The sequence below is a fragment of the Tupaia chinensis genome, unplaced genomic scaffold (genome assembly GCF_000334495.1).
Source record: "Tupaia chinensis unplaced genomic scaffold, TupChi_1.0 Scaffold000067_1, whole genome shotgun sequence".
In the NCBI taxonomy this organism is placed as follows: Eukaryota; Metazoa; Chordata; class Mammalia; order Scandentia; family Tupaiidae; genus Tupaia; species Tupaia belangeri.
The window spans coordinates 487011-499020 of record NW_006159526.1 but is presented as its reverse complement, the minus strand read 5'-3'; the positions used below and the strand labels follow the sequence as shown (position 1 = coordinate 499020).

General features: G+C 49.3%; 2 protein-coding genes across 7 annotated transcripts in view; one reads left to right on the top strand and one right to left on the bottom strand.

Annotated features, from left to right (window-relative positions):
- Window positions 1–1404, bottom strand: part of DMRTC2 (DMRT like family C2) — an 8025-nt gene extending 6621 nt beyond the window's left edge. Inside the window, exon 1 of one of the 3 annotated variants that reach the window (XM_006141988.1) lies at window positions 1285–1404. Coding sequence is in view for 1 of the 3 variants with exons in the window: in XM_006141987.2 (XP_006142049.1) it covers window positions 535–581 (47 nt within the window). In the remaining 2 variants the exon portion in view is untranslated. The other 2 variants (XM_006141989.1, XM_006141987.2) reach the window with 2 other exon arrangements.
- Window positions 1405–1470: 66 nt separating this feature from the next.
- On the top strand, window positions 1471–6149 carry LYPD4 (LY6/PLAUR domain containing 4). Of its 4 annotated transcripts, XM_006141984.2 has the most exons (6): window positions 1471–1523; window positions 2628–2746; window positions 4336–4561; window positions 4717–4860; window positions 5290–5616; window positions 5881–6149. In XM_006141984.2, exons 3-6 carry the CDS (start codon window positions 4456–4458, stop codon window positions 6093–6095), a joined length of 792 nt encoding a protein of 263 aa, XP_006142046.1. In that variant the 5' UTR covers window positions 1471–1523; window positions 2628–2746; window positions 4336–4455; the 3' UTR covers window positions 6096–6149. The 4 variants fall into 4 exon arrangements, with proteins under 4 accessions (XP_006142046.1, XP_006142047.1, XP_006142045.1 ...); XM_006141985.2 differs by lacking the exon at window positions 1471–1523 and having other exon boundaries at window positions 1711–2746; window positions 4336–4522; XM_006141983.2 differs by lacking the exon at window positions 1471–1523 and having other exon boundaries at window positions 1711–2746.
- Window positions 6150–12010: the final 5861 nt, after the last annotated feature.

Sequence of the window (12010 nt, the reverse complement as noted above, 5' to 3'; positions counted from 1 at the left end):
GCCAGAGAGAGAGAGAGAGAGAGAGAGAGAGAGAGGAAGTGAGAAATCACTGCCCAAGGAGGGATGGCCACGCCACAATCCCTTTTCCATTCTCCTCTCAGGATTTTGGGCATGCGTGCCCAAAATCACCCTGTGTGATTTTCAAACTGCTGAGTCTGGGATTCAAACCACAGTCGATCTTTTCTTCCTTTTTTTCTTAATGAAGCAAAGAGAAAGAGAGACCTTTTTTTTCAGGGTCCCACCATGGTGTCATCCTCCTGCCCCCACCCTCCCAGTTAGCTAGGCCCACAGATGAGCCCCACTGCACCTGGCCCGGTTGGTTGGCCCTGGAACCCAAACCTGCCCTCCCATGCTGCCTCAGCATCCCACAGTGGCACTTCCCCGAACCCCCGAGCCTCTTATGCATTCTTTCAACCCAAACACTATCCCCTTTGGGTCATCTGCACCCTTTCCCACGCATAAATCTGTTTCAGTCCTAGTCAACGCCTGCTCATGCCTCCTTGGGCGACTCCTGCAGCCCCTTTCCACAAACACCTTGTTCCATCCCAGTTTTCCACAGCATCCTCTCCGACGATGAACATCCTACTCTCCTGCACTAACTCACTTCCTACAATGACTTCATACCCGCCTTCAATTCTTGGTCTATGTCCTGCGACCCAGCTTCCTCCTTGGACACTTTCAGACTGATTTGTTCGGCACCCTTCTTAATCAGAACCCTCTCCCGCACCCTTCGGGAAGTATATGATTCCCATGAATTCGCTGTCCCACTTTCCATAGTTATTTTCACTCGCTCCTTCCTTCCACAAATGTAGACTGAGCCCCCCTGCCTTGTGCCCTGAGCTAGGCCAACGCCGTCTCTTCGGGGCACCAACTCGGCTCTTGCAGCCACATCGCACCCATGCTTTTGCCCAAACCCACAGTGCCAAGCTTCTGTGCCCGTTTCCAACAATTAATCTCAAGCAACCCCACTCCACACCCTCCAACCGCAGTCTCCCCCAGCAGCCATTACTTTCACGCCCCCCTCCCCAACAACTGGGCCAGGTCTGGCCCGGCCGCCCTCCCGCTCCAGGGTCCCAGGGAGGGGGCACGGGAGAGCGCAGAGCGCGCTGAGGGACTGCGGCCTGGGGGAGGGGAGAAGAGGGGCGCGAGGGGTTCGAGGGGTGCCAGGGCGCGAGGGCGCGAGGGGGAGGTGAGGACATGGCAGGGGGAGGGGGACAGCGCAAGAGGGTGGGAGAGGAGACAGGAAGGGGAGGGGTCATGTTCATGCCGCCAGCCCGCGGTTACCACAGCCTCGAGAGCAGAGTCAAAGTCAGGAAGCGACCACAGGACTGTGTGAGGAGTGGCAGGAGGAACGGCTGCGCTCGCGCAGCTTTTCCCGCCCCTTCACACAAAGACCAATGAGCTTCGAATAGCACCTCCCGCCGTGGAGGTGGGCGACCAATGAGCTTGGAGATCCTGCACTGACGGCCGCCTTTTCCCTTCAGAAGGCTCCTCTGCCATCAGGACTCTCAAGCCAGCCAATAGTGCGTCGAGTTGATTCTTGGACCCGCCTCCCCGTGGCTTGCCTTCCAGGCTGTTCCCCTTCTTTTGAGACAAATAGCCAATGGGAGGTAGTCAAAAGGGAGATAGCCAATGGGAAGTAGCCAATGGAGCGTCGAGTATGAGTCTCAGACCAAGGCTGGTCCTGCCCCCAAGGAACTGCTTGTTCGCCCCACCCCTTGCTTTGACTTGTTCCCATCTGCGCATGCGCAACCCCCCCCTTTTGGCCTGAGCGCTCAGCCTGCGTTGTGCGGGTTGTCCTGGCTGTGTGGATAGCTGTGCTTTCTCATTTCTCTCCTGTGCCCCGACTTTATTTCCAGCTACTCTTCTCCCTTTATGTGTTCTCTCACTCTGTGATTCCCCTTTCTGCGTCCCGCCGTCTCAGGCCGCGCCCCTTTCCCTGTGTCTCTTCTTGCGCCTGTCAGTTCTGATTTTTGTAAACGCGACATCCCCTCCCTCTCTTTTGCTCTCTGCTTGTCAGTCCTGCTGATTGTGGAACCCACTTTCTCTCCGTGCTTTATTCACTGACAGTCTGGCCCCCTTCCCCACTTTTTTTGCTTCCCAGGTACCTCTGTAGTCTTTCTGACCCTTTCCACCCTCAGTGTGCAGCTCCTTCCGATCTTTCCCCTCGTGGGGGTCTCTGTAACTGTCGCCGTCTCTCTGTTTCTCTGTAGACCCGTCCCACGCCTTCCCTCCCTGTCTTCTCCGTGTGTCCTCCATTGTCTGTGCACCCTGCCCTGCCTCCTTTTCTCTCCCACTCTCTGGGATGGACTCTTTTGCCCCCTGAGAATCTCGTCTCTGTGCCCACTCGTTTTCCTGCCCCTCCGCTTGCGCTCTTCCTGCTGGTGCTCTGTCTCCCTGCAAGGTTCCATTCTACCGATTTGCTCCCCCTCTGTAGGTTTCTCTGACCACTCCGTCCCTATCTCCTTGACGATTTCCTTTCTATCTTTTCTGGTTGTATCTGGAACCCAGATTGTTGGGTTCTGTCGTTTTGCATCCTGGGCTGGGGTGTGCCATCTTCTTTGATTGACCTAACGGTGTAATCCTTTGTCAGCCTTCATTTCTCCTGCCACTGTCCTTTTCTGCAGGCCCCTTTGCCACAGATTTCCGAGTTACAGAGCTGTGTGCCTGTGGCTTTCCAGACAGAAAGCGAGCACAAAAGTGACCTTTAGCTGGACTGCTGTGCAGGGGAGCTGAAGCTGGAAAGGTTGTTTGGGGCCAATCTAGGGTGGGGTGGGATTGGTGGGCAACAGGGAGGCTTAAATGTCAGTTGAAGAGGCTGAACGTGATCTTTCTACTTAATTTTTTGTCCTATTTATAATTTTCTAGTTTTGCATAGGGTGTGGATTCTTACACGTGTGCACATGCGTACATGAGAGAAAGCCACTCGATGGGTGTGATCATGCTGCAATCCCTTCTCCTTAGATAATTTTATTATTTGATGTGTATTCTCATTTTTCATTCTTTTATCATATTTGCTGGAGACCTACCTTATTAAGTGAGAGAGAGCAAGTAAGTGCATGAAAAGGGTGTTTTCTGACATGTTCTCACCATGTCACCATGTCATGATTCTCCTGCCCTAGCTTTCCGGTTACCTAGGACCACAGGCACTCCCCACTGTGCCTGGCTTTTTTAGGTTGGGCCTACCATGTGACTTCAGTCACTGTGTAGTGGCATCTTCCCACTTGTGTCATCATGCCCAGGCTTTATTAATCTTTTAAAAAATAAATGTCAGGGTTTTTTTTTTTTGTAATAATAGTTGTTGTTTATTATTCTCTTGACTTATTTTGAAAATAACTATTTAATTTTATTATTATTATAATTTGCTATAGGTCAGGAGACAAAGAGAGAAAGTGAGAAAGCAAGTCCCCAGGTCCAAGACTCAAACTGTAGTAGGCCATGTGGGAGTTGAGTGCCTTAACCACCTGCTGGCCCCTGTATCCCAAATTTTAACATATAGTTTAAAAAAGAAAGTTTTTGATTTTGAAGTGATTACTGACTAGCAAGAAATTGCAATAGTACAGTGAATCCTTCTTCTAGCTCCCTCATGTGGACACCTTATGTAATTGTAACATATGAGCAAGAAATTGACAGTATTCTTAACTATCATAGTTTCAGTAGATTTTACATGCGCTTGTGTGTATGTGTGATATGTAGTATGTTTATTAGCATCCAGTTCCAAATACTTGTTAATTTCCATATTGAACCAAGGGTTATTGGGTAATATGTTGGTTGGCTTACACATACGCACACACACATACACACGGATGGGAATTTTAAGCTTCCAGTTGATCTGATCTCATTGCCTCTGGCTGGAGTACAGCCTGTGTAATAGTGATCATTTGGCTAAGTCAACATGCTCTGCCCAGAACCGTGTCCAATGGGAAGATATAGGTGGGAGAATGAGAGTTGTATCTTTTTTTTTTTAGAGGTTTTTGCTATAGGGCGCGTGCGCTCGCCAGAAAGACAGAGAGAGAGAGATAGAAAGTGAGAAATCATCCCCCCAGGGGGGATGGCCACGCCACAATCCCTTCTCCATTCTCCTCTCAGGATCTTGGGCATGCACGCACACGTGCCCAGTGTGAATTTAAGTCACCGGGTCCGAGACTCAAACTGCGGTCAATTACATGGGAGTTCAGCGACATAGCCATTACGCTAACTGCTGGTCCCCGAGAGTTGTATCTTGAGAAGCTAATGTATGGGTTGTAGGTTAGAGACAGAGATGGGAAGACCTATGTCCCTGAAGGTCTCAGGGCCTATGTCACAAAAACTGATGTAATCAACTTTCTGCTCCAGAAACAGTGACCCAGAGGCAGGTGGAAAAAGAATTCAGCGACTGACAAGAGCGGAGCTTGAGACTTAGACTGAAATTGGCTCCGGACTGACCCTGGGGATCCAGAACCTCCACACAGGACTATGGGACTCCAGCATTTGAAACCTGTGCAGCTTCTCTGTCTCCTAGGGGCCTTCTCCACTCTGCCTCGTATGTCCTGTGGGGCTGGATGCTATAAGACCCCAAAAGGTGGGAGGCTGGATTTGTGGCACTGGGAGAAGGAGGGCTGGATATCTAGGTCCCTTGGGGGACTGGACCTGTGGAGGCCAGGCTCTTGGTTGCCAGTTTGGGGATGACAAATGTGATGTGAGGGAGAGATGACTGGAAGAGCACTCTCTGTTTAGGGACTGGAGCTCTTTTGTGCTATGAAGCAACGGCCTCACTCTTCAGAGCTGTTGCCTTCCACAACTGGAAGTGGCTTCTGATGAGGAGCATGGTGTGTAAGCTGAAAGAGGGCTGCGAGGAGACGCTGGTGTTCATTGAGACAGGTGAAATGGGGTAGGGTTGACACGTTCCTGTTTGCTCACTCTCCTGACCCCCCACTCCACTCCCACCACCTTGGACTGGAGTTCCAGTTATTTACCGCAGTCTATGCTTGGGGATAATGTCAGGACACTGGCAGTGGCAGGACCCAGTTGGTTGTGTTGTAGACTGGGTGAGAGAGCAGAATGGAGGTGGGGAGATCCCCGGGTGAGGGGCACAATATGGGGGAAAAAAGGACGGGACACAAGGGAAAGGAGCCAAGGGGCTTCTGCAGAGACAGGAACGAGGAGACAGATGGAGACCCTTGCATCTGAGCTCCGTGCAGCCGGGGGAGAGCTAAAGTTGCTGATAACAGAAGGGAAGGAGGGAGAGGGAGTGGGCTCTGGCTGAGGCCAACAGCACTGATCAGATCTCCTTCATCCTCTGCTCCTCAGGGACTGCAAGGGGAGTTGTGGGTTTTAAAGGCTGCAGCTCAGCCGCATCTTACCCTGCACAAATCTCCTACCTTGTTTCTCCACCTGGAGTGTCCATTGCCTCCTACAGCCGCATCTGCCGGAGATATCTCTGCAACAACCTCACCAACCTGGAGCCTTTTGTGAAACTCAGGGGCAACGCTCCCAAATCTATAGGAGTTTCTTCCCATAGCTGTCCGACCTGTGTGGGTGGGCACATTAAGGAATGCCTCCCGAATTTTGTTACCTCAGAACCTTGCCCCCAGGCTGCTACTACGTGTTACAGTTCCACCTTTAGATTTCAGGCAGGTGAGAGGAACTGTGTTTATCAAATGCCCACTCTATGCCAGGGACTGTCTAGTGCCTTCACATCTCAGAGAGGCTGGTGGGGTCTGGAGATGGGGTTGGTATAACAGGTGACCAGGCATATGAATTCCAGTGAGGAAGGGGTGAGGCACCTGGTGCCTAATGCTTGGTTGGAGAGCAGGCGTCCTGGTTTGTGGGGGGCCTCCGGGAAGAGGCAGTCGTCTTTAGTCTTCAAGTGTCCCTGACTCTTCCTTCTCTTCCTTACAGGGAATCTCAATAGCACCTTCCTCCTCATGGGCTGTGCTCGTGGATATCAGAAGCTTTTAGAAGATTTTCAGTATATTGGGAGCATCCGAGTAACCGAGGTCCTCAACATCTTAGAGAAGTCCCAGATTGTTGGTGCAGGGCTCTCTAGTCGGGGTCCTGCTTGGGGCATCCTCTTAGGCTTCCTGCTTGCCTTCAGGAATGGACCGTCTAGCTAGATTAAGCACCCAGACCCCTTCACATCACTAAATAAAGTCACAGTTTTACTTTTCTGTTCTGTTCTGTGGTACATGAGAGCGTGGAGGCATAAAGCTGTGAGGAGGAGCCACCGTGTCCAGGGAGGCAGGGAGCCTGGTAGAAGAGGATGCTGGCTGAGTGATAGCATTATGCCCTGCAATCAGAGGGAACTCAGCTATTCTTTTTCTCCTTCCCCTTCCTCTGGGGGCCTGGGTTCAGCTACTGATTATGAGAGCCTGGTTGAGTTTCTACCTTTTCCTGGAAAGAAAGAAAAAAGGGTTTCAGCCTAAACTTTACATCTTTAACAAGAATGAACTAAAAATGAATCATGGACTTTAATGTGAAACTATAAAATTTCTGGATAAAAAGTAGAAAATCTTCAGGACTAGAGTCAAAGCAATTAGGGGGTGCCACGTGGCTTGGTGGTTAAGGTTGCTGGACCCACATGGCTGACCCTGGTTCAAGTCTGGGACCTGGTGGCTTGCTTTCTCACTTTCCCTCCCTCTCTCTCTCTGTCCCTCTCTGGTCAAATTAACATAAATAAAGTTAAATGGAATAATTCTTAAAAAAAAAAAAGACAACTAGTTTTTAGACTTGACACCAGAAAGTTGATCCACAAAAAGAATTGATAAATTGAACCACATAAAAATTAAAATATTTTTATCTGTAAAAAACTTGTGAAGAAGATAAAAAGACAAATTCTAGATTGAGAGAAAATGTTTGCAAGTCAGATATCGAGCAAAAGACTTATGTTTAGTATATATAAAGAATGCTCAAAACTCAACATTAAAAAATCCATTTAGAGGGACCAGCAGTTAGCGTAATGGCTATGTTGCTGGATTCCCATGTAATCAGCCGCGGTTTGAGTCCCCCCTGGACCCAGTGGCTTAAACTCATGCTGGGTGTATGTGTGTGCGTGCCCAAGATCCTGAGAGGAGAATGGAGGAGAATGGATTGTGGTGTGGCCATCCCCCCGGGGGGGGGGTGATTTCTCACTTTCTGTTTCTCTGTCTCTCTCCGTCTCTACAGTGAGCACACGCGCCCTATAGCGAAAACCTCTCAAAAAAAAAAAAAAATCCATTTAGAAAGTGGGTGAGTGAAACCAGCAGGTGGTGTGGAGGTTAAAATGGCTGGATCCAATGTGGCCGGCTTTGGCATTTGAGTCACAGTCCAGCGGCTTGAGAACACGCCTGGTGTGTGTGCATGCGTGCCTAAAATCCTGAAAGGAGAATGGAAGATAAAGGATTGCAGCATGGTAATAACTCTGGTAGGGGTGATTTCTCACTTTCTCTTTTCCTCTCTGTCTGTCCAGGTGAGCAAACGAACAGAATGGGCAAATGACATGCATAAACATTTCATCAAAGAGAATATACAGGTGTCAAATGAGCACATAAAAAGGTGTTCAAGAACATTAGCTGTTGGAGAAATACAAATTAAAACCACACTGAAAAATCACTGGGTATCGGGAACCAGCAGTTAGCGTAATGGCTATGTAGCTGGACTCCCACATAGTCGACCGCGGTTCATGTCCCGGACCCGGTGGCTTAAAACTCCCGCCAGGCGCGTGTGCGTGCGTGCCCAAGATCCCGAGAGGAGAATGGAGGAGAAGGGATTGCGGCGTGACCATCCCCCCTGGGGGGTGATTTCTCGCTTTCTGTCTCTATGTCTCTCTGTCTGGCGAGCGCACGTGCCCTACAGTGAAAATCTCTCCAAAAAAAAAAAAAAATCACTGGGTATCTATCAGAATGGCTAAAATAAAAAGTGATAACACCAAATGCTGGAGAGGACATGAAGAGCCTGGATCACGCATACTTTGCTGGTGGGGATGTAAAATGATGCAGGTGCTCTGGAAAATATTGTGGAAATTCATTTTAAAACTAAAAATGGACTTATCAGACTCAACAATTGCACTTGGGCATTTATCCTAGGAAAAGGAAGACCCGTTTTGACATGGAAACTTTTACGCAAATGTTCATAGTAGCTTTACTTGTACTAGCTAATAACTGGAGATGACTCATGTCCTTCAGCGGCTGAACGGTGAAATAGTACTACCATAAAATACTGGTCAGTAATAAAAGGAGACGAATTATTTGAAAAAAAATGTTTTTTGCCATAGGGCAAAAACTCTCCAGAGAGAGAGAGGGAAGGTGAGAAATCACCCCTCCCTGCCCCCAGGGAGAAGGCCATCTCCTCCACTCTCCTCTTGAGATTTTGGGCATGCACACATACCTGCCTGGTGTGAGTTTCAAGCCACCAGGAATGAGACTCAAACAGTGGTTGGCCATGTGAGAGTCCAGTGCCTTAACCACCTTACCATTTTTGCTATAGGGTACGTGCGCTCGCCAGCTAGACAGAGACAGAGAGATAGAAAGCGAGAAATCCCCCCCCCCAGAGGGGATGGCCATGCCGCAATCCTTTCTCCTCCGTTCTCCTCTCGGGATCTTGGACACGCATGCACACACGCCCGGCGTGAGTCTAAGCCACTGGGTACGGGACTCGAACCGCGGTCGACTATGTGGGAGTCCAGTGACATAGCCATTATGCTAACTGCTGGTCCCATGGAGGTGAATTCTTAATATGTACAATAACTTGAATGAAGCTCAAAGGAGTTACATTGAGTGAACAAGGCCAATACCAGAAGAATGCATATTACATGATTCTATTTATGTGACAGTCTGAAATAATGTAGCTGTAGAGTCACCTGTACATGTGTGCCTGGCAGTCCCAAGGTCTTTGGACATGAACCCAGAACCTTCCCACATGGGTCAGCCTCACATAGCGTCGCGTTTTACTACTTTGCCACAGTCCGTTCCCCAGAGGAGGCTCTTCTTCATGGGATTAATGATCAAAGGGTGTGTGGATTAAATTGTGAAGTAAGGGTTGGCAGGTGGCGTGGTTATGGCGCTGGACTCCCACATAGTGGACCATGGTTCAAGGCCTGGATCTGGTAGCTTGCTTTCACACTTTCCCTTTTTCTCCCTGGTTAAATTAAAATAATATTAAAAATATTATTAATTTAATTTTATTTGTTATTATTATTATTTTGCTTGTTATAGTGCACATGCATTCCTGAAGGAGAAGCAGACAAGAGAAAGAGAGAGAGAAGGAAAATGAGAAAGCAAGCCACCAGGTTCTGGTCTCAAACTGTAGTCAGACACATAGGAGTCCATTGCCCCAACCACCATGCCACCTGCCAGACCCCCAAAATAAATAACTCTTAAAAAAAAATCATGGGACTAGCAGGTGACATGGTATGGTGGTTAAGGCACTGGATTCCCACATGGCCGGCCACGGTTCAGTCCCAGACCTGATGGCTTGAAAATCACAACAAATAAATAGATAAATAAGTAAACAATTTTTTAAAAATTGTGAGGTAAACATATAAACTATTGTATAAATGTTGTATGTGCTAATTTTGCATCATAGATCAGACTGGGGCCCCCAGAAGCATGGTCCTACCAGAGCTTCAATCCCACCTGTGACCGTGTCCAGGAGAGGTGATAAAGGTAACCAGGAGAGAGACAGCAGATATGAAAGACAGGGAAATGAGGACCATGGTGGCTGCTTCGATGCAGGACATGAGGAGGGATCCCTCCCCTCACAAGGTAGGGGAGGACCCCTTGCACACAAGGGACCCTTACACTGGGCCTCCTGAATAGTGTGATGGTGTGTGATTGGCAGGCTGGATCTTTGTCCCTAAAAGGACAGGGCTGGGTCCATGGGAAAAGACCTGCCACTATGGGTGGGATACAGTGGGAATGAGGAAGATGAAGGTGACCGTGAGGGTCCCAGTCTGTTTCTTTCCCATGAGGGCAGCTGGGCCCTCCCTGTGAGACAGATCGTTAAGTTCCACTTGTCCTTTGGGATTATCACTTGTTCTGCTAGGAAAGAGAGAGCTGGGCCCGGAGGAGCTGGGAGGGTGCCAGGGACTCAGCTGGGGGTTGAGGAAATAAGGGCTATGCTCAGGGGTGTACAGGCTGGGTGGTGGGTGTAGGTTTAAGGTCAGGCACAGGGGTTATGAGTTAATGAAAAGCTCCCACTGTGTGGTTGGAAGACAGTGACCCAAGTTTCAGGGTCTGGGAATCTCACTGTGAAGCCAGAGCCAACTCACCTTCCTGAGGTCACGCTCTGGAGCAGCACCCTGCTGGACAGGGAGCTGCAGCGGCCGTGCCAGCAGTCCAATGTCCGGACACACGCAGAGGGCTCACAGTTTACAGAGTAGCGAGAAGTAAGACCGTCCCTGTAACAGCCTTTCTCCCTGGAAGTGTTTTCTGGGCAGAGTAGAAACAGGAGGCTTTCCAGTAATCCCTTCTGATATGTCCTCTCTGCTGTGCCCAGGAGGGAGGGTCCCTGAGACACTATCTGTGGTGCAGACGACTGTGAATGCTTGACGAACCTGTGAGTTGTGACCTTCCAGTAAGCTGGCTTTCTTCTGTTCGTAATAACTAGACATTATCATCAGGAAGAAGGTGGAGAGGTAATGGGAGGCCCGGACTGGCCTCAGTCTCTCTCTCAGGAAATGCTGGGGACATCATCGTGAGAGGAGGATGTCATCTACAGTCAGGATGTTTTAGCCCAGATGGACACCTGTGGTTTGCAGGGGATGATGATGATAACATGGCTTCGGAGCTATGCTGCACAGAATAGGGGCCTCTTTAAAAGTCCACTCCCAAGACCAGGAGGTGGTGTGGTAGTTAAGGCACTGGACTCCCATAGGGCTGACAGTAGTTCAAGTCCTGGACCTGACAGCTTGAAAATCATGCCGGGCACGTGTGCACGTGTGTCCAAATCCCAAGAAAATGGAGGAGAAGGGATTGTGGTGTGGCCATTCCTCCTGGGCGGGGGTAATTTCTCACTTTCACTCTTACCATCTCTCTCTGCCTCTCTCTCTCTGGTGAACACACATGTCCTATGACGAAAACCTAAAAAAAAGTTTACTTCCTCATTTCCAGTGTCTTTGAATATGTTACTGGCTAAAACAGACTTTGTAGATAAGAAAAGAACCCTGATACTGGGAGGATGTCATGGTTAAACCAGGTGAGTCCACCTTCTGAGTAAAGGAAGAGGCAGTAGAGTCAGAGGAGGAGGTGTGGGATGGGAGTGGAGCACAGAGACATCAGGATGCTGCACTGCTGCCTTGGAGGTCGAGGAAGGGGCTGCAGCCTGGAGCCCTCTTCTCAGAGATCTCTGCTAGCTCTCAGGTGGCCAGAGGATGGCCCCGACTTTCTGCAGAAGGGCAAATGTCTGTGTTGAGGTGACCCCCTGTAAGGAGAGGGCTGTAATTCTCCTCTGGCCCCACGTCACATCAGGCTAAATCCTGGTTGGTCCCCTGGACACCTCTGTAGTATCGGCCCGGGAAACTCTTCTCTGCCCATGGGTCCAGCAACCTCATTACTACATAATCTTGAGACTTTTCTAGAACTTTCGTGACCTTATAAAAGATTAGATATTCTTTTCTGCTCCTTGCTTAGATGTGTATAAGGGGAGATAGACTTGCCAGACCTATCCATCTCTAAGGCCAGAGCAGGTCTATATGAAACAGAGAAGGCATGTGATTCTCGTTTAATACTTTGTTATGAATGAGGATGGCCCAACCCAGTCTTCATGACTTTAGGACTTAGTGATTTCTAGTCCTAAGGATTTCTCAGTGTGTGAGGACTTCCGTTTCCTGATCTGTGGGTTGAATATCATGGTGAAGAAATCTCTAGAGAGAAGTGGACACATTGTTTATAAAAGGCTGGGGCTTTCGCCCTCTCCTCTCTACAAGTAGATGCTTTTGGTCCTGCCCCTCCCTCCCATGAGGAGGCTCCAAGGGTGATGCTCCCTGTCCTCCAGGGACAGGATGTGGCACACTCTGTTCTCTGTGGGCATCTTCTTCATTTTTTTTTTTTTAATT

Excerpts from the sequence above, each read along its gene's own strand:
- LYPD4 (XM_006141984.2), top strand. The coding sequence starts at position 4,456 with ATGGGACTCCAGCATTTGAAACCTGTGCAGCTTCTCTGTCTCCTAGGG. Across the intron at positions 4,562-4,716 it reads ATGCTATAAGACCCCAAAAG|GGACTGGAGCTCTTTTGTGC; the intron begins GTGGGAGGCTGG and ends CTCTCTGTTTAG. Across the intron at positions 5,617-5,880 it reads CACCTTTAGATTTCAGGCAG|GGAATCTCAATAGCACCTTC; the intron begins GTGAGAGGAACT and ends TCTTCCTTACAG.